Source organism: Coenobita brevimanus, chromosome 63 (assembly GCF_032717465.1).
Source record: "Coenobita brevimanus isolate Jiangsu-jjx chromosome 63, ASM3271746v2, whole genome shotgun sequence".
NCBI lineage: Eukaryota > Metazoa > Arthropoda > Malacostraca > Decapoda > Coenobitidae > Coenobita > Coenobita brevimanus.
The window spans coordinates 194,296-217,166 of record NC_137016.1 but is presented as its reverse complement, the minus strand read 5'-3'; the positions used below and the strand labels follow the sequence as shown (position 1 = coordinate 217,166).

Here is a 22,871-nt window from a genome sequence, read left to right as displayed (position 1 = left end):
CCTAAACACCAGCCAACAGTAACTGAGGGAAAACGATGTCTGTCAAAGCTGATAGTTCCTCATATCTGAGGGTCCCAGCCGAGATGGGATTTCAAGCACATTTGAAAATAATGAGTACAATAACACGTTCTAGCACCAAACATGTAAACTATACCCATTTTACAATACCTTGGCCCATAGTTTCACCCTTTGGCTGCTTGCTGGACATCCTTGCCATAGCACTTATTCATGCCTAGTACAGTATTACCATAGCCTGTTATTACAACTCAGCCATCATGATAGAGAGAGGACAATTTGAGGCCAAGCTGGAATAAAAATGGTAGAAAATACATGTACTGCACCCCATATAATGAACACTGTTAAAGTTAATGAAAGTTCAGTGGGCTTCATGGCATCTGTTTAATCTGATATCCACTATACCAGGGTTCATTATAAGAAAGGTCTACTGCAGGATGTCAAAAAGAGGTTGCTACAGTGAGAGCTACATGTATCCCTATTAGCATATTCATAATCTTCCAAAATGCAGTCAAAGTAGGTCTTTGGAAAGGAGGATGGGGTGCGGGGAGGATGAAAGGAAACCCATCTTTCTGTCACGGCAATAATTTTCATCTGGTAACATCATATAACTTGTAATGCCATTTACGCAGTTAAAAAAAATAGCATTTTAAGTATTCATATACAGTGGTCCCCTAATACACATCTGGTTATGAGTACATACTGTACAATAATAATTCTAGAGAAAATTTAAATCTCCCACAGTGCATAAAACTTAAAAAAAACTTGAAGATATAGTACTGTCATTGTTGTTGTTATTGCACTAGGCTCATCAGGACATGTGTGTAGTGGACTGAAGGCTGATACACTTTTCCTACAGTCCACTATCTTCCTTTTAAGGGATAGGGAGGGACCTGAGGGATATTTGCATACCCAGGCAGTGGACACATCCAGTGACATTGGTGCTGCCACATGAGGGCATTCCTTTGTGGCACCTGAAGGTACTGTACAACACAGTACAGTGGTAAAATAGCACATAACAGGCACACAGGAACAACAGTGAAGGGACCGTATTCTTGCTGGTGTAGAAGGCTCCCTAGCACCTCTTCCTCGGCAATTTATTTTTGGATATGGCTGGTTAATATCCTTCTGTACACTACTTATGCAGGTGTAATAAGCAAAATAAATCACCTAGGAAAAGGTGTTAGGGGGCAGCCTTACCCTATGAGAATATGGACCTTGATATCACAGTGCCATAAGTTGCTCAAATGGAAAAATTACTGTATATCCACACCTGCAAAAACTGTTGATTTGGATGATACAACAATTTTGGCATAACTTAGACTCTCGGCTGTGAAGAGCGTCCACATCATTCTGGCCTGGGTAAGCTAGGTTAAAACTGAGTAAAGATAGTCTCTCTCCCTCTCTCTCTCTTTCTCTCCCTCTCTCTCATCTTCCAAGTGAGTCCATAATTCTTCCATCTGAATACTGATAGGACATGCGTAATTAACTCATCTGTTGGCCTTGAAAACTTACATAGTGCTTTACTAACAACCACTCGCATCAACTCCACTACAGTGACATACAATTCATCACATTCCTTTTACTACCCAACAATTTTATCCAGCCCAGGAGAAACTTTAAGAAACTACAAAGGTTTAATAAAGGCTATACTCTTATGACACTCTAAGCTGGTTAAAACTGACTGGTAACAGCAAGAATGGATGAACCAGTAGTATTTGTAGGCCCAGGTTCATTGAAATGTGAACTCGGTGGACTGCAGGCTGTAGCTGTCCTTCTACAGTCCACCATCCTCCTTTCTGGGGAGAGGGAGGGAACTCAGGGACTTTTGTATACCTGGGTAGTGGAGCCACCTAGTTACACCAGTGCCACCACACGAAGGCAACCCTCTCCAGCACCAGTAGAAAAAATAAAATAAAAATATACATAACTGGAATGCAGAGGTCAATGAATTAATGATCCGGGGTCACATTTACAAACTCTTCTAAGCTTTGGGGTCACATTTACAAACGCTTCTAGACTTAAATTGTGTACTGGAATGCACAACAGTAGTAGCAGATGTCGCTGCAACCCCAAGCTAATCTGAACTTGAACCCAGTGGACTGCAGGCTGAAGCTACCTTACTCCTGCAACCAACCATCCTCCTTTTGGTGGATAGGGAGTGAACTGAGGGACGTTTATATAACCAGGCAGCCAAGCCACCCAGTTATACCAGTGCCACCATGTGAAGGCATCCCTCTAGCACCAGGTATTGTGTAATTTTCACTCAAACAGCCACCACATATTTCACAATCAGAGCAAATTGAATATTTCAGTTTAAAAATATAAAAATAAAAAAGCTGATTGTTGTGGAGACATAACCAATAAATCTGTTCAGATCATTTATAAATAAAACCCCTGATCTTTATAAAATCACTCTCAAACATGAATATGAAGAAGAATCAGCACCAGAAGAATTTATCAAAATGTTATGAATCAGTTGCCATATGTCCTTCGTCAAACTCATACAACTCGCAGAGCTGGTCAGCTGAAAAAGAGAAACATAATAATACCACATTACATACATAAATGTTGTGTACGAGTAAAAATAAACTCATGCTTCCTCTTTAGGCTGTTCTCTAGGGACTGGATGCTAAACAAAGTGCTAAAACCAACATATCATTTCCCTTGAGCTGCTGGGAAGTGTTTGGAGGAATAAAAGTACAAGTCTATCTATCTATCTATAGCCCGACGCCCTAATCCCGCAAAGGGTGGCCGCAGACAAAACACCTCCAAGTCACTCTGTCACCCACCATTTGACTCCCCTCCCCCCAACTCACCCCCCCCCTCCCTCATATACCTCTCAACTCCATCCCTCCACCTCATCCTCGGTCTACCCCTCCCTCTCCCTCCCTCCACCTCACCTACATGCACCCGCTTAGTCAGTACAAGTACCAGTAATAATATCTGTTAACAATGTGAGAATAAGTGCTTAAACCAACTAATTGCTTCTGACAATTACTGGGAAGTGTTTGGGGGAATGAAAGTATGATGGGTATTAACATCCATACCAACTTGAGAATCTCAGTTTGGCCTTTGGCTCTCCTTACTTGTGGCTGAGTTTCCTGCCTAAGAATAACTATGAGCAGCATTCTAGTATGGCTAGGAAGCTTACTAACACCTCTTCCTTACTGACTGATTCTGCTCCATTACTACATTCTTGCGTTATTCAAGCAATCTATGTCGATACTGAAAAGACATAAGAAGCAAACCAGGGGATGTTAATGGCTAGTTTTGGAAAATAAACAGCAAGGGTAGAGGTGTTCGGGAGCCTCCTCACCTAATGAGAATACAGGCCTATGTGTCTAGTTACCAAGCTCGTAGCCACATTTCACTCTCATGGTAGTGCCTCCCATGATCAAGGGCAGCCAATTATCTACCAGAAAATGAATATCTATTAAACGGGAAACTCTCATAACATGCAGTACAATAACCCTTTCAAAATGATACAATTTATACATTTTATCCTTGCTACCTCTAAGTGATCTAATTCAGGGTAAGACAATTTTTAAACACAGAAGGGGTTAAAAACAGCCTTTATTAACCCCCTTTTCACTACTTAAGTTCTTTTCTTAGTTGATTTATGGGAGGAAACAAAAAATGTCACTATCAAAGGGGTCAATGCATATGTTTCTGGCACATTAAGTGACCAATGACCATGATATAGTCTGCTTATTTTTACCTGCAGTGGAACTAGGCCACTCCAACAACTTGAATAACAACACTGATTTCTGGCTGCCTGATAGTCTATGAGCTTCAGCTATGTGGCAGGAATATGTCACTCCGGTTACTAGTCACTCTGACCCTCCAATCTGGTTAAACAACCATTAACTGGGCTAAATGGCATTAAGGAGCTTCATCAGGTCTGAAAAATGTGCTAGCTAAGGTATGTGAAGTGCAATGTAGTGCAATAAACCACAATTTTCTTTTACTGCAACAGACAGTGAAATGGTATGAGAAGTGGTTTGCCTTCTGAAACATGTGTCTGGTCTCAGGCTGAGGCAGGAAACAAGCCTGATAAAGTGAATTTCATTTTAAAAGAAGATCCCTCCACAAGACTTACCAACACGACATAAAAACATCCCTGCTAACACCAACATACCAGTCTTAAATGAGACAGCTCTAACCTGTATTCAATATGGACACTGGGTATTAGTGTTAAAGGTGTGACATGTGAATGTGTGTGATAAATAGCAGGACTGTTGGGTCTGAGGGGAAATGGGTTGATTTTAAAAGATAATTTTGTACACTGGGATGACGGTATAACTGGGCAGTGGAGCCACCTGGGTATATCAGTGTCACCACGTGAAGGCATCTCACTCCAGCAACAATTCTTATTTGTAATGGAGTACACATACCTGTGTGTCTATCCAGTGTTGAGAAAGGCACGGCAGAGGGGATACGGGACATAAACACCGGGTAATGTGGCAAAGTGGCCACTCGGTCCCACCAGCCAGGGTCCACAACCGACCATGCATGTAGAACTCGCACCAACACCACCACTAACTTCCTTGGTCCATTGCAGCCTAAGAATATTCATACCATCACCAAATAAATAGTCAAGAACTGTATATGAGACTGAACCAGAAGGTGATAAGGGAAGAGGGAGACTAAGGGTAAGGTGGAGAGATAGGACACAGAGGTCTGTACATAAATATGGGTGGAATGAGCTAAAGGGAGGGCAGCCAGATGGCAGAGCACAGGGGAATGAGCCACACAAGCCACTCAAGTCCCACCATCTGGCATCTGCAACTGATCACCTGCATCATCCTCTCCTCACACTCACATCAACAACAGTCTACAAGCATCTAATCAATCATGACCCTTTCAGAATCTCCAGTCTCTCTTTGCCACATATACTTGTGTGCTTCTTTTGTGATTACATATAAATTATTTTTTGCTTTTTTCCTGTCTCTCTGTACCACGTATATACCAATAGTTGTATGCCTCTTTGAGATTAAATATGGAGTACTAACACGTAAACTCCTTTCCTGACTTAAGTCCTTCCATCACATTCCACTACCATTCTCCACCTGGCATACTGTTATATATAGACAAGCTCTTAACCCCAATAACCCACTGACATTACCTATTCTCTTCTTGTACCACTACGAGATTCCATTCAACTCGGAACACTTATCACAATGAAGAGGTTGGATACAACCTTCATAACACCCTTCACAAAAAAAAAAAAATCTTTCTTCAGTAGGAATACAATCATCTGGAAAAAAAAAAAAAAAAAAACCTGACTGGGTTAATGGTGGTATTCCATGTGGCTCTGGAGGTTTGGTAACCTGTTCTTCCTCAGTGATTTATCCTGCACATCACCTGTCAATCTCCTCTTGTACATTGTCCATTCAAACTACCTGTAGTAGCAGTGACAGCAATCCCAGGACTCATCTGAATGTGAACTCTGTGGAATGTAGGTTAACACTGCCCCACTCCCACAGTTTACCATCCTTTTGAGTGACAGAAAGGAGACTGAGAGATGTGTGGACACCCAGGCAGCTTCACTACTTGGTCACATCAGTGCCACCACGCGAAGGTTTCCCTCTCCAGCGCCATGTCAGCATCAAATGATATATTCAGCATACTGGGATATGCAAAATACAGCATACTGCTATGGATTACATGTCAGGAAATTTCCAAAGCAGCTTGAAATAAAATCCTCCATGTAGTAAGTCTGATCTTTATGAGAGTGAGACTAAAGGAAGAGATGTTATGAATTGTTACAAACTTTACAAAGTCACCTAAAATATGAATTTATATGTAACAAATATTACCACCAAGTACCGGTACAGTAAATTACCATAAATGAAAATTACATCCTACGGCTGACAGATTTAACCTTTTCAGTTCAATGACATTTTGCATTTCATCAGTGTTACCTGATGATGACTTGATTAGCTTAGAAGAGACCTTTCAACTGGAGGGGTTAGATCTGGCTTTCATTAACCATCAGTAAATGAGATTTTTGTAAACCTAATAACATTATCTGCTACCAGCCAGAATGAAATACAACTAATGTCACCTAAATGAGAGGCTTAAATGTAATGAATCTGACCTTTTTGACAGCGAGAAGAAAGCAGCTGGTGTGAGCAGGTGATCACTGTGCTCAGCATAAGTGTGGGGCAGTTACAGGAGCCATGGAGCCAAGGTGGAAACTGTCTAACCACATTCATCACCAGTGCTAGCAGGACCAATGCCATCTCCATGTCTCCTTCTCCCACACCTCTCATCTGCCGGCACACCACTCCAACTAAGCATGAACCTGGAGAAATATACAAAAGCTCTCATTATATATTGATGGTCATTAAAGTTAGTGATACCATGCCTCTTCTTAACGGAATCCCTGTACTGAGGTCAGCCATGGTACACCTCATGCCTTCCATGGACTTGAGGTTAAACCATGTGCCAAATACACCTGTGATCTGGTGTATGGATTATTTACTTATTTTTTATTTATTTATTTTTTTTTCCTTCCTCTGTTCTGTTATTAAAGGAAAAAAAAAGAAAACAGAATAAAACATCTGCTTCCTAAAAACTGCTGGAAACTGTTGAGAAGAAAGAAAACTCAGATGCATACTAAGATTTGCTTGGTGATGAGTTCCAAAATACTTCAATCATCACAGCTCCTATAGTCGACCTGTTTTCATCTGACTGAACTGAACTGCTCCTACAACAAGAATAATAAGTCATGGTTGTATGAGATTTAGTAAGACTTAGTTATGAGGTATGTATGAGTCTCCTTGGCTACTGGTCAAATCAACCCTCCAATCTGAATACACTTGGCCATCAACTGAGCTGAAAGATTTTAGGGATCTCTGTCAAGTTAGAGTAAAAGCACTATAGCAGGACCTCAATAATGTGCCATATGTATAAAATAAACTGGTAAAGGTGAAGTTTCAGGCAGTTTCCTTGGCCAAAGAAAATAAAACCCCTAGAATGCATGACAATACCAGAGGAACAAAGCTGACCGACAGACAGTAAAACACAATGGTAAGGAGGAATTGTTAAGAAGTTTTGCCAGTGGGAATATGACTCTATGAATACAAGAATTATCAGTGGAAAAAAAAGGACTGATGAATGATGTAAATATACTGGTAAGGATGATGTTATGGAACATCCTTGGCCAATGAGAGGTATAACCCTTAAAATAAAGGTCATTACCTGAGGAACAAAGCTGGTTTATGAATGGTGCACTATGGCTCAACACTGCCAGGACTCGGAGCACCGCCTTAACCTCCTCACTGCCCTCCATACACTCACAGAACCCTCTCAGTGTTGATATCAAGTGATCACACCTGTGGATGGATTAAACTAATAGATGGTCTTTTTATCACTTCACGGAACTGGACCACTCTCTATCTATCTACCTGTCTATTGCCAGATGCCTTAATCCCGAATGGGGTGGCCAACTCTCACAACTTGAAAAATATCTCAAGTGTTGATATTAAGTGATCACATCCATGGAAGAATTAAACTCCAAGAGAGGCTGTTTTCACCTGGCAGAACTGTGCCACTCTCGCAACCTGAATAGTGTCTCACTGTTGCTATCATGTCATTACACCTGTGGAAGAATTACACTAAGTCAGACTGTCTTCATCTGATGGAACTGGGTCACTCTCACAATCTAAATACGATCTCAGTGTCGATAAAGCCTCGGCCTCCTACCCCCTCAAATGAGTAACATGGAACTGGCTGCCACCCCTACCGGTGACTACTTACATTTGCTTGTCGATGGGGTGCGATATCCTTAGCGCCACTCTTTCTGCTGCTTGCAAAATTTCACAACGTATTCTTTTATTTAGTACACAATCCTGAAAGATTAAAGCTCAGTCAGCTTCTTTGAAGGTATATATGTAAGTGTATGTGAGCGAGGTGGAGGGAGAGAGGGAGTGTACAGATGAGGTACAGGGGAAGAGGAGGAGAGGAAGATGGAGGATGAGGTATAGGGACTGGTTGAAGAGGTACACAAATAACAGTGGTGAGAGCTTGAGGAAAGTCAGGCTGACAGCAGACACAAGAAACATGAAGGCAATTTGTTTATGTCCATCGTTTCTGGGAAAAATGCATCTGGCTATACACAGATGCCAACATGAAAACAATAACTCCTTCCATACAGCAACTTACTATTCTAATTTTATCCTAGCTGTTGTTAGATGATTTCCTGACGTTAGGAGAGCCAACAGGTATTTAGGGATTACTGAAAACTAAATAACATCTCCAGAGTGAAAGGCTAATGCAAAACCTGAATAAAACTGTCAAAAGATTATGATTTAAAAAATATCTATATGCCAGTATCAAGACCACAGATACTGCATACCAAATCTGTTTTCCACAGTCTCTTCTTCTTTGGCCCAAGGATGCTTTAAGATGTGGAAGCATTTCTGGGAGCAGCCCTGACCATCCGTTTCTCACGAATGATTTTAAATAACATGGTACATTTTCAGTCAACAGTTCACCAGGTTTATATTCAGATGAGCCTAAGTCCATGACAGCACAGTAAGAGATGCTGACCGTGATGCAATGTGGTGTTAGGTGAGAAGTAAGGAGTGGGAGTACTTGCTCTGGTTTGCACACATCTCTTCCAACATCCAACACTCTTACCGCACCAGATATGCTCTTCTCATACCACTCCATCGCATCACCAGGTATCCCGTCACATCTGCAATAAGAACGTCAAAGTAGATGACAATTTGTAAATGGTACAGCTGCACACACTTATATCACTAATATTTATGGTTGTGCATTTATGACTCTTACATAAAACATGAAGCCCCGGATCAACAGTACCAGTATGTGCTGTGAAACACAATCCTCACCAGGTATGGTATAACCTTCATATCCCTAACTAACTTCCTGTCCCTGCCAACAAACTCATAATACAGTACAGTATATATTATCTGGTTTTTGATCCATCTTGACTGCGGTGTTATCAATCTGCTGTACCTCTTCTTTAACACAGTGTCTGACGCAGCCCTGTACACAGAGGCTCTGTATGGGAACATAATGATCATATAGGGAAAAATGCAATCATATACTGCAATAACTTTAATGGTAGTCATCGTATAAATGATTCATTGCATACCGGTTCATCGTCAAACAAGGATCTGGTGTACAAACTTTTTGTGTTACAAACCAGCTCTCAGAACCAACTGAGTCTGTAGGCAGGAAGCAACTGTACACATAGGGTGTCCTGGGAAATGAGAAAATTCAGAAGGCTATTCCTGGGTTAATTTTTAAGTACAAATGCTATATCAACATAGGTCCAGTTTTCAGGCATGATGGAGCCACATTATGGACAAAATAATCTCCCTCATAATTCACCCATACATGTTTTATCAGAAACTGTAACTATGTAACAGATCAGAACTGTACCTTTCTTGATACAGAATAGTTTCCTCAAAATTAGCACGAGAACTGCCTCCTGACGTTTGTCACACATTACTTGGGTCATCCTGTACAAGACTGCAATGCGGTTTACAAATACCTGTTGGCCTCAGCTGATGCCGTGACCACTGAATGAATATGTTGCAGTCTCTCAGTAGCTGCCTCTACCAGCTGAGTCCATGGTCCTCTACCCTCACTCTGTTGACAGTATAAGTGATACAAATACCATCATCATCATTCTCACCAGCTACCTCTATAAGCTGAGTCCATGGTCCTCTGTCCTCACTCTGTTGACATAACTGTTAAGAATACCATCCTCCTCCTCCTCATCATCATCATCATCATCATCATCATTCTCAGGAGCTACTTCCACCAACTAATCGATGATTCTCTGTCCTCCATCCACTTACATTATTTTGGCATTAGAAACATCACCACGATGCTGTTCTTGTTGTTACTGTGGTTCCAGGCTCAACTGAATGTGTGAACTGCAAGCTAATGTGTCCTTCTCCTGCAGTCTGTTAAACACTTAGACAAAGCTACACTCCCATTTACACTCAGCAACACTGAGATTTTAAGCTAGTTGCACTCCTTTACTTTCAACCTAAAAGAAAAAAATAGTTGTCATGTTTTTGCCTCTCCATGTTATCATACGTACATGCAGTATGTTTGCTATAATTCAGCATTTTGGTCCCCACTAGGTGCTGTACTGAGGAAATTTCACTACATAAAAACAAGGCAGCCAATGGGAAAAAAGGAATCTGGTCCTAATTTCCCCCTAATAACCACCCAGAGCCTACCCTATCCTCCCTAAACTGGCCTTAAAAGAATAAAAGCGTAATAACACATTTATAAACACTATTATTGACGTGAACTCTCATGACAGTGTAAATGAACTTTGTGTGAGGGAGGAGAGATGAGTTTCAGAGGCTGACTCCAGATGAATTTATTAAGTTTAGGACAGACTTTCAGTACTGGAGAGGCTGGACAGATGTTACCCTTCACTGATACTTTGGCAGGCTGATAACAATATTTTCGTCATCCAAAAATCTCCTGTTGGGAGGAGACTGATAATGATTTTGTCATTCAAGTTACATTCTTTTTTTTTTTTTTTTAACGTGAGGAAGAAGGAACCAAAGGCAATGAGCCCGCAAAACTGTTCCTTCCAAGAGAAAAACAAAATACAACAGAGAGCCAAATTCAAGATCCATTCATTTCGAGATGCCTGGACACACTGAATTTTCACTCAATTTTTGTGGCTGGGGTCTTGATATATGCAACATTTTCTTCCCGGTCTCCCTGAGTACACCAGAATTGTGTGGGACAATATATGGCCTCCCCAAAAGCCTCAGCATGTCAAGTTTCATTGGACACGGATATGTTTATCATTATGCTGTTATTCTGATGCCTGTGCTGATGATGTTACTGTTAGTCATTATTCTTAATGCTTAATACTGTTAAAAAAGAAAAAAAAAGAAGCAAATATTAATAAGTGATGCATGGCCAGGTGAGCGCAGTTGGCCCACTTTGGCGTAAACAACTACCTTAACCAATGGGTCCCTAAAAAGGCTAACCCGTCTTTTGTCTATCTATCTATCTATTGCCAGACGCCACAATCCCGCAAGGGGTGGCCACTTGACTCTGAGTTATTTGTTTTACAGGGAGGGGCACTAACCCTCCACCAACCCACCTCTGGAGGTTGCGAGAATGAAAAAAAGAAAGAAAGAAAGAAAAAAAAAAAAGTAAAAGGATCTATACTTGCAATGAGACCTAACACATAAACGCTTGCCAGCTGATCACTGGTAATGGCATCCTTCCTCTACACTGCCACTTTTGCAACCAACTAATACTATACTTATTTCCTTTACATTCCAATAACTCTTTTCAAATCTGAAGCTAAATAAGAGGACACAGAAGTGTCACTATTTCCTACCATGGATTAAATAAGGAAATGAGCAGACTGTTAGAGGCAAGGATGGAATTCTGGTGTACTGAATTTTATGCCTTCACATTATCAGGACAATGTTCAAATCACAGAAGTGGCCCAGTTCCATCAGATGAAAATAAACTGACTGCAGTGTAACACCAAGGGGAAGTAACTATGATAATCTGGATACCACAGTGGATATGTCTCCCAGGATAATGGATGAATTATCTGCTACAGGCTCAATGGCCTAAGTTATAAAATTATCAGTAAGCACTGCAACTATGCACTTCACATAACATCTTGTGGAGACAAATGCTGCAACCTGGATGATGCTGTGGCCTTGCATCTCAGGACAATGAGTTCAAAGGCCTAAGTCATGGAGATGAACACTCTGGCTAAGAGTCTCTTGGCATCTGCTTCCACTATATATTTTGCCTTTGGTTATGCGATAGGAAAGAAGTCTCCTTGGTTACTAGTAAAATCAACCCTTTAATCTGACAACAACTGACCATTAAGCTGAAAAGGTTAAAGATCTTTGTCAGGTTAGAACATACCATCAACAACCACACCATCACCAACCTCCACAAGAGTCTGTGAGATAATGTGTGACCATTCACTGGGTAAGTGGACACCGGTACCCTCAGATGATTTCATGGTAGCGGCCGGATCAGAGGACAGAAGTAACGCTGTACGTCGCATGCCACATCCACGACCTGAAAGAAACATGGGATGCTCTCTCCCTCTTTCTCTCTTTCGTTATCATCACCATCATGAACAACATCATCATCCTGGCTTCTTTTTTCCCACTCCAGGATGAGCAAGATAAACCTGACCATTCCGGTAAATGGACCACATGTTCATTCACTCACCATTCGTGTCCCCAGAATCCTGACTCCACTTCAGAGGCATAACTTTCCACAAATACTGTACTGTATATGTTTACCATTATCTATCAGCCTGAGTCAATTAGATGACTATAACAAGCTCACATAAAAGTTGTTCTCTCCATGAAAAACTAACAAAAGTGACTCAGATCCCTCATACATTCAAGATGCTTGGCCACACTGTGATTAAAAGACTGAGCATAATAGGCAGATGGAAAACTGAGGAAGACAGTTCCAGAGTTGACCTGCTGCTGGAGAGGGACATCTCCATGACATGGCATGGATATCTGCCCTGTTATACCAATGTCCCTCGGCTCCCTTCCTATCCCCTGAAAGGATGATTGTGGACTACAAAGGAAGGGTGACTTCAGCCTGCAGTCCACCAGGTTCAAATTCAGATGAGCCTGAGGCCACAATAACAACATCAATCTTACCATCCATCTATCATCCCAGCGTTAACTGCCCCATCTGGAGTGTAGGCATCAGGGGGTGGGCTACTTGGCCAAGACACTGGTGCTACCACAGAACGGTGTCGCTCTCCATGATACATGATACTGTAAGTTGCTGTATAGCCTATGTTATAAAGAAATTAATGACATGCAAATGAAGAAAATACTTCAACTGAACCAACCTCTCGACACGGCAACAGGAAGTCTGCTTCGTCTGCTAGTTTGTGCTACAGGTGATTCAGTTTGAACTTCAACATTTACTACCTTTGACGGTCCACTGCCAAAATCAAATCTGCAAATATTATGGCAGAGATGAGTTATATGACAGGTGCATGTACTCATGTATAGTGCAATTAGCTGGACAGACACACATATAGACAAAATAGGAAGCTGAGGTGCACTGTGGTGTTCATGTGGATGTGCTGTATAGTATTACCAGAAGTACCTTAAGATGATTTTGCCAAGTAGAAAAAATTGCTGGGCGAAAGGCTGACTAAGAAAGTGTGCGTGTGGTTGACAGGAAGATGGTGAGGGATAGATCAAAGATGAGGTGGAGAGGTATTTGAAAGAGAGTGGCATGAGTTGGAGGGAGGGTAGCCTGATGATGGAGGACAGGGTGACATGGAGGAAATTTGTGTCCACTCCATCCAGGGTTATGGCATCTAGCAATAGACAGACAGATAGTGTCCTGACATCACAGTGCTATGAACTGTTCAAACGGAAGTATAATGACCAAATATGAAAAGTTTTTGTTGGTGGTGGCAACCATAGTCCACCCACCTGAGGTAGTGCTGTCTACTTCTTGCTTCATCTTTATTATTCTTTTTCTGTGTCCGCCCTCCTCTCTTCCTACTTCTCCCATCTCTTCTGTCACGTTTTATTACTCTTCTTCCTTTTTCAGGTGGCTTTACATTGAATGACAAGCCTAAAGGATTCCTGTAAGCCAGAAACCCATTTACAATGCTGGGTGGTAGCCATATTACAAACCCATACGTGTTTCCTATGTCAGCAAGAGGGTTGGTGGAGGGTTAGTGTCCCTCCCAATAAAACAACTAACTCAATGACAAATGGCCATCCCTTACAAGATCATGGTGTCTGACTACAGACAGACAGATAGATAAACAGATGGATTTTTGTTACTGTTGTGGCAATAGGTTTATCTTAAAGTGAAGCCAGAGGATTGCAGGTTGAACCTACCTATTTCTGCAGTTCACCACCCTCCATTCAGGGGATAAGGAAAGGTCATAAGTAGGGGAGCAACTAAGGAAAGGTCGTAAGTAGGGGAGCAACTATACTTACATCAGCAGCCTGCCATACAACATGGTACTGACATCACTGCCAATTACAGTGTTGCAAAAATGACTATAACACTGACTTTGATGAAAATTTGGTGTGCATTAGCTAGAATGCTTATTTACCAATTTCTCCAAATGTATGGTCACGTTAAGAGATGATAACACACATTCCACTGATTTTCAATGCAGTTTGTGACATCACTTAATGGCACGACTGTACAGCATAAGTTCCAATAAAACAGCAGTAATATTTTCAAACAAATCCCTGACACATCATAAGAACTGCATGGACTTCTGTGTGATTATTCCAATATGATAAAAATCTTGTATAACAATTTTCAGGTCAGTTGATGGCCAAATGCACTAAGATTGGAGAGCTGATTTGATTAGTAACCAAGGAGGCTCATTCCCACCTCATGACTAAGAATCACTGAAATTTCAAGCAACCACAACTTAGTAGGTCCGTTTCTTAGTCGTCAACGTATAGTCCGTCCGGGTCCGAGGCACTTTATTTGCTTTTTTAGTTAGTTCTTTTTACGGGGTGGGGCACTAACTCACCACCAACCCTTTTAGTCGCCTCGTACGACAAGCAGGGATACTGGGGGAGTATTCTTGGAAACCCCCCTACCCCCAGGGTGGATATAATTGGCCTGCGCAATCCGACTGGGTGCAAGCATTCTTTATAGTAAGTGACACTGGTTCAACCACAGCACCCCTTGTGTCAGCCAATGCAGTATGTGGTCGGGTGAACACTCCCAAAATTTATTACCCTGGCGGGGCGCGAACCCTGGCTCACCCGTGTATGAAACGCGCACTCTACCACAGAGTAGTCAAATGGTGGGAGACAGAGTGACTTGGAGGCGTTTTGTATGCAGCCACCCTTTGCGGGATTAGGGCGTCGGGCTATAGGTAGATAGATAGACAACTTAGTATTAAAGTTGAGGGAGTGACCCAGTATTTTAACATCGAAAGAGTTAGACCAACCTTGATACCAGTTTGGTGCGTGCAGTGTTGGGTGATTTCGTGGGTGAAGAAGCCTCACTTCTGGCTCTCTTTTTAGATGTGCTTATCCGATCATTTTTATGTTCCAGCTGTCGGCACCGATTGAGCAGCTCTTCTGTTTCTCTTCGCTGTGACCAAGCGTGAGAATAAACAAGTACAGTTATGGATGCTGTTGGGACCCCTGGTTCATTTGGATGTGTACCTGGTGGACTGCAGGCTAAAGCTGCCCTTCTCCTGCAGTTCACCATCTTATGAGGGACAGAAAACTGAAGGATGTTTCTGTAACTGAGCAGCAGAGCTGGCCAGTTGTATCTGTGCCACCACATTATGATGATCCTCTCTGCCACCAAGACAGCCAGTCCAGGCTAATAGTCACCTTTATTGGCATTCTTTTATGTTCTCAGCTTCTACCTGTGTTCATCAATGATTTATAAAGTTGATTAAAATATAATGGTGCACACTTTGCCCAAAGCAATCTGATACCACAGATGATGGCTAAAGGAAAATCCTCAATTACTTTAACTTTCAATGGTAATCCTGCTTTCATGTGAACGACATGCTGTACAATATATCTCTTGTTTGTGACACTGTCTAATCAGTACTGGGTACTGTTATTATATGCAGCTCCACATGGTAACAGACTGATCTTATTGAACCCCACTTGTGCTATACCGTACTTTTTGACTGACTACATATTTGGCCTTGAGTACTGGTGAATTCTGACTTATGAGCTACCTGAGTTATGAATAAACTGTTGGAACCAATTAAATCTGTAAGATGCAGACCAAATGTATATCTATCAAAGGGTGACTAAAATCACTTGGAGAGAGCAGGAGAATAGAAAATGCATCATTGTACTGAAGTGGTTAACAATTCAGTAAAATACAGTATGAGCCACTGCCATATTAGCCCTCACATTGCTAGGACAATTCTATATTCAATCTGATGCCACACAATTCTATGCAACTGACAGTAAGTCCTGGAGCCTGAGGGTTTTAATAAAGTCACCATTAATGTTCTTGTGGTCAGGGCAACTCTAACACTGTATTTCATTCCAGCTAACACCAGATGATTTTATTCAGTGGTAAGAGAGTCAAAGAAGTCACAGTGCGTTGACCCCTTCAAAGTGTACGGTCCTCAGGTTGTTACCAATTATAATAATAATAATAATGATGGTTACTCTTTTGTTTGTTGAAAGTGCCTGCTCTGCAAAAAATTCACTAGCATATAAAACCTCAAAATAACAAAATGGTTTCAATTCATAAGTAGTACTGCATCAGAACAATGGCCCCTACTTAAATCCTATATCATCCATTACTGTATATAGCATCAACATGATCATAAGTTTCTAAAAAAAGAACAACTTTGAGCTGTTTCTTAAATGACCCCACTGAAGAATACTGCATTACAGATATGTTTTTGTTTTAATTTTCATTTATACAGGCTTCAACATGCTTGCATGCATAAACCTTGGTCACCTAATGATGGCTTTCCACACTGCTGGACCTCTGGCAGCCTCCCTTTTCAGTCTCTTATCCTCGAGGTCACACTCTATGATCCCGTCCCAGGTTTTTTTCCGTCAGCCTCTCACGACCCTATCCCCAACATTCACACGTCTCACTTTCTGCCCTCAATTGTCATCCTCCATGCTCTTCATATGCCAAAACCATCTCAATCTACCACTCCTCATCACAACACCAATACATTCCAGTTCTGTTCTTCCTCTCAACTCTCCAATCGTAAACCTAGCTCCCCAGGCCCTGCCATGGTGGCCTCCCATCTACTACTTCATCTTAAAATGAGGTTTTCCTTAACACGCAGTTTACCTTAAAATGAATGTCTGCTTTCATAAGCTAACCTGAAATGCATCTTACCTTAAAATGAAGCTCTCCTTGTAGTTTATCCACCAACATCTTACTCTCCTTTGCTTTTGCCTCAGTTTCCAAAACTAACTTTTCTGCCTGTGGGCCAAACAAAAACATTGAATGTAATGTAAATTTTATGTAAAGATGAATTTACCCTGCAGACTATGGACTGAATGTGTTGCTATGCATACAATGGGAAGGCAATCTGATACCAACACAGCTGACCTCCTACTGACAATCCCTGAAGTTATGAATGTTCAGAGATAGAAACTTTTTTGAAAAGCATTTTATGGAACTGACTTTTCAATGAAATCTATGAATCACTACAAATAGTACAGTACTTACTACTTACTACCATATTTCTCCTCCCCTACAAAACTACTTACTGGCAGTGCCTCTGAGACACAAATCACTACTTAAGCAGCTTACAAAACACAGACATACAGTATTTGGCTCAGGGATTAGTGACTTTTGACATACTATACTATACAGCCTTCTAAATTTACAAACCAGCTCTCAGAACAAATTAAATGTGCAGGTAGAGGAACACTTGTACTTCAGTCTACGTTGTCCCTGGTCCCTTTTCTCTGATGCTGGTATGGCTGATTAGTGATCATAATAAGAGCTGCATTCTAAGTAACTCTGTAGATTTCATAACACCTCTCTCTTAGTGAGTTATTCTGCACAGTACACCTCAATTCATCTTTTATTATGTTACTAATGCAAACTATGTCATATTAAAATGATATATATACCACAAGAGAGTATCTTAGTCGCCATTCTTTATGCGCTGCTGCTCTCTCAGTACGGAAATATTTCCCAGATTAGCCATATTTCAAACCATAATACTGTATCTTGGAAAGTATAGCAGTTAGGAAAACAATTTAAAGACCATATTACTCATCAACTCTTCTTCTTGTGAATAAAAGCATCCCCTGGTCTGTAGGTGGTCACGTCGATGAGTAACAATGTAGAGAAGATTATTAAATTACGGCGCTTGAGGCAGGATGTCTTCATACGTATGCATGTGGCCAGGACTTTGGATTCACTCTCAATGTGTTAACTTCTCCATTATGAGATACATCACAGCTGCATCCAAGGCACACCCTATGGCAGTATCAATAAGCTCTTTCCTAGTATCCTTGGAAAGAGGCTTGGCAGGGGTGAATGAGGCAAGAGGTCCACATGAGGTTGGAACGGAATTGGAAGAGAGGTGTAAGAAAACATCGCCCTACACCTGGCAAAGTCACAGAGACGACTGAGGTATGCATGCCTTGGGTGGCGGGAGTTTATCCCGACCCTCTGGTGATGAGATCAAGTGGGGACCACTTCAAACTGTGGATCGAAAACAATTGCAGTTCCGACCAACACCCAGAAGCGTCTCTCAACCTATTTTGCGTCGGTCCTGACTGACACCTGGCGGGTATGGGTTAAGTTGTAATACACAAAATAAATCACTAAGGATGAGGGGTAATCTTCAAGGACACCTGAGACTACCTTATCTGCTAGTTTTCTTCTGTTCTTTCTTACCAAAGCCCTTTATGGGATTCTGTAGGTATTTTCTGCGTGCATTATCAAGTTCTGATGTTTTCTTATTTCTTTTAAAAGTGGTGAGAAGCAATTAAAAAAGAGGTCTTTGTTTACAATCTCCAATGGCACCAAAAACAGACGGATGCCATCTTGTGGAGCACCAAAGATTGATGGATGTCATCTTAGCATGTTATTTTTGGCATGAAATTACCCTCATCTGTGCTGATATACTGTAACCAAAACTAAATTTTCATAACTTAGCCCAACCTAATTTATCATAACCTAACCTATTTTATGCTAACCTAACCTTAACTTTCCCTTAAACAATCATATGATATTTTCCTTGTTTATGGATGGATCCTCTTCATATTCAAAAATGCACTTCTGTACACCTTTACAAAGTCAGTAAATCACTTCAAAGATAGGTGTATATTTTTGTTAATGTTATGAGGTAGTCCTTTGTCTCCTTGAAGAGTACCAGAGGAGGTGCTGTGAAGTCTGCTTTGCCACCTGGAATACAGAACCTGCTATAATCCACTGTACCTTTTCCCTGCCCCTTTCCTCTACAGCAGGAGAGTCAAACTAACAACACCACTGTACCTTTTCCCTGCCCCTTTTCTCTGCTGCTTGTATGGCTTCAAAGCGGTCCAGACGCTCACCTTCCAGGGCTGTGTCCTTCCGCTTCAGTTCTGCCCGCAGCAGTGATATCTGATGGTGATAAAAGCAGTCATTATGAACCATTCTGCTTGAACATAAATACAGTGCAGTACAGCTGTTGTTGTTGTTGTTATTATTGTTCTAGCCCCTGGTTCATGTGGACATGAACCCAATGGACTTTAAACTGAGGTTGGCTTTACCCATAGTTCACTATCCTCCTTTCAAGGGAGAAGGAGGGAGTGGTGGGAGCTGGGAGATACTTGTACAATCAGGCAGCAGAGCCAACCAGTTATGGTATATCAGTGCCATCATGGGAAGGCATCCCCCTCCAGCACCCTAATGATGGTAAATGGAGTCACTGAGAAGGTATGGACCTAGCTACAGTATACCAGTAGCTACAATGAATGCACAGACAGGGTTCTAAAAAAAAAGTCTGTGAAAGTGAGACTGAAGGTAATGTTGATAGATACAGACCTTATGTGGTGTGAAAGAGCATAGAACTGAATATTGGTGAAAGAGAAGGAGTAAGAGTGACTGAGAGAATAAGAGAGGTATGTAAGGCTAATTAGCCTTGGGCAGTTCTGTCATAGCCATCTCCTGTCTGTGGGTTCCCATGAGGAGCAAGGCATCAGAGATTAATTATATATAAGATGAGTTTAAAGCATTCAGCACACACTACTCTACTTGCACACCAACACAGTAACTCAGTCCTCACTATATGTACTTTTCTTCCTACTAACTTTTTTGTTATTACAGTATGGCATGTCCACAAGAAATTAACGAAAGAAAGAGTGTTCATTAACCCCCTCGTGCACCATTAGTTTTCTATAAGTCTGTGGGACATGATCAGAGAAAATGACACAAGGGCAGCCTGGACTCGGGCACAAAGGAAAACGTTATTTGCCTCGGAATTTGGTTATGGTGATCAAGATTGTACACTATCATCTTTGTTGATACTGATACTATAAGTTAAGCCAATAACAACACACAATACTGATGAGTAAAAGTACCGAAATGCAGAGAGAATAAACTTGTGTAAGAGAAAAAATAACTTTCCAGCATCCTAGTGCAAAATTTTGCCTGCACCATGCAAGGGCTAAGCATATATCTAGATGCAGAATTTCAAGAGTTTTCTCATGGTGTTTTCAGAAGTTTCCATACAACCAATATTTTTGAGTAAATCGCCAAAAATCACACAAACGCACCCCCCCCCAGAACTGAAAGCCGAGAGAATGCCTACTACCATTATTATTACTATTTTTTTTTTTTTTAATACAAGGAAGAAGGAACCAAAGGCCAGGAGCCTGTAAACTGTTCCCTCCAAGAAAAAATAAAACAAAAATCTGATAAGTGAGCCAAATTCAAGAACTGTTCATTTCGAGATGCCTAGACACACTACGTTTGAATGACTGGAGATCATAGGCAGTAGGAAATACAGACAGAGGGAGACAGTTCCAGAGCTGACTTGTTGCCATCTTCCTGCCCTGATCATTCTACTTCCCACTTTCTTTATCTGCTTATATTTCTCTTCCGTTACTGCACCTAGGTGCTTAAACTTCCTCTTTAGTTCAAGTCTCTCAATTTAATTACACTGAAATTTACTGGCTGTCTCAGCAAATATCAATTTGCAGGTAGCTATCTTTATTTATTTACAGTACTAGGCATTCCCACATAGGCTATATCCACAAAACTCTTCAGAACAATAATCTTTACAGCTCCTACTCACTAGTAGCAAGGAACACAGCATCATCTACAAAACAGTACATCAGATTTGAGATATGGTACCCAATGCTTCTATACACCTCACCATTCATTCAAATCCCCCTCTCCACAACTTAAGATTTCACCATAACACCATTCACATATTGATACTTTAGCCAATAGCTCAGTAAATCAGTTCTGAGATACCTAATGGTAATCTGTTCTTCGCCATTCATTCCCATCCCCCTCTCCACAACTTAAAATTTCAACTCTAATAACACCATTCACATATTGATACTCTACACAGTAGCTGTCCTAAACAACTATGGAGACATCACACACCCTTGTCTCATTCCAATAGTGATACTGAACCACTTAGATATCCACCTACTCTTACAAATGATTCACAACCATCATGAAAATTCTTTACAGACTCAACATCTCAGAAGGATTACTGTATATGGAATTGGCTGTTACTATTTTTACACTGGAATTCTTACCTCCCCTTGCATTATTTGGATCCTTTCATTAAGCAATGTTTGTTCTTGTTCAGCTTTTTTTAATAATCCCTCTTGTTCCTGTTCATCTTTCTTGAACAGTTGTTGGTGAGAGTGTGATGTGCTCGGCATATGTGTGGTGTTTTGATCAGCCGCTGCGTTCATGGTGAGAGGTCCGTACATCTTGCTCTGGCTCTGACTGGATTTCCCTCGCACTAACGATTTTCCAAAACTGCTGTTTGACACATACAAATCATGAAATCTCTGTTTCCCAAAGGAGACTGGCCCATTACGTTTTTCTGGTTTTAAAGTGTGCTTTTTTCCTGTGAGGTTGCTGCCCAGGTACTCACTGTCAGCAACACCGTTTGTTACCCTATTTCCACCGGGTCCTTCTAAACATTCTTGATTGCTGACACCACTCACACCAGGACCTTCAAAATATCCTTCATTATTGTCATTATTATTGTGCCAATTCTTTGCTGCTGACGTTGTAGGGCCATTCTTAAGCTTTGATGCTGTGGTTAGCTTACTCTCCTCTAGCACTGGGTGAGAGTAGAGTTGTGTGGCCAGCACCATGCACTCCTCTATGGCACTTTCATCGATATCTTCCCACTCTACGTCATCCATCTTGTTTCTCGGTGTCCTCACGTGACTTCCCTCTGCAGGAAAAGAAAAAACATTAAAAAATATATAATAATTCTCATTCTACTTCAACCACCTTGCTTGTCTTTGTCCTCAACTGACTTCTCTCTGTAAAAAAAAAAATAAAACATCTAATCAATCAACTAATCAATACATTAAAAAAACATAATTTCCATTCCACTTATCCATCGCGCCTAAAGAGTGAACAGACACAATGAGTCCTCCGAGAGGAGCATGTGGAGTTACATGGAGAGACAGACATTTGAGGAAGGGAAGGACTGAGTAGCATGAAGAGCTGCCATTAGGTGATCAAGGTTGACGCATGCAAGCACGTTGGAGTCTTTATAAACTAAACGATACGAACCTGATAAAGTTAAGCTTTAAAAATTGTGGGAAATACTTAATTTTGAAATTATTAACAATAAAACCTCACCAACTTCACAACCAAACCAAGCCTAAGGGGTAACTAAACTAACATAACCATGAATGCAACCGAAATTTCTACCTAAACGCAGCAATGTTCCTGAAATGAGGTGAGAGCGTTATATACCTAAGCAATCTTAATGTGATAAATCTGCCGTTTCAGACAACACCTTTCAGGAAGACAAAGTTATATTTTTCTGACGGTCTTCGTAGTGTTTTAGAAGACTGAAAATTATCTAACCTAAACCTAACCTTACCTAAAGAAACTGGAGGTGTTGTCTGAATGCGCAATAATATCCTCACTGCAAAAATACGTGAGTCTATAAGGATGAACAAATTATGTAAAACACATCGTAAAACACTTTGGGTACTTTCCTCTGTAATTATTTACTTTTTCAGTCACCACAACGATGGACCCAATTGACTTCTTATGACACATAGCTCATTTACGCTGCATCTGACATTTCCTTACCATCTAACTGTGTAATTACTACAAATATCCTTCCATTTCACAAGCGATGGCCGTAATCTTGGTAAATAAACACAAACCAA

The 22,871-nt window shown here is 41.0% G+C and overlaps 1 protein-coding gene across 1 annotated transcript; it reads right to left on the bottom strand.

Moving 5' to 3' along the window:
• Positions 1-2,464: 2,464 nt before the first annotated feature.
• On the bottom strand, positions 2,465-22,844 carry LOC145404259 (uncharacterized). Its single transcript, XM_080275780.1, has 14 exons — positions 22,792-22,844; positions 21,258-21,911; positions 19,000-19,107; positions 16,879-16,965; positions 14,987-15,132; positions 12,890-12,999; positions 11,954-12,087; positions 9,548-9,645; positions 8,575-8,722; positions 7,783-7,874; positions 7,225-7,358; positions 6,119-6,325; positions 4,413-4,580; positions 2,465-2,542 (listed from the first exon to the last, which is right to left on the bottom strand). Exons 1-14 carry the CDS (start codon positions 22,792-22,794, stop codon positions 2,484-2,486), a joined length of 2,148 nt encoding a protein of 715 aa, XP_080131906.1. The 5' UTR covers positions 22,795-22,844; the 3' UTR covers positions 2,465-2,483.
• Between the last annotated feature and the right edge of the window lie 27 nt (positions 22,845-22,871).

What these genes read in the sequence shown, in the direction of transcription:
- LOC145404259 (XM_080275780.1), bottom strand. An exon ending in TCCAAATAATGCAAGGGGAG is followed by an intron (nt 19,108 to 21,257) that starts GTAAGAATTCCA and finishes TATCACCATCAG; the next exon opens with ATATCACTGCTGCGGGCAGA. An exon ending in GCATCAGCTGAGGCCAACAG is followed by an intron (nt 8,723 to 9,547) that starts GTATTTGTAAAC and finishes TTCTTATTGCAG; the next exon opens with ATGTGACGGGATACCTGGTG.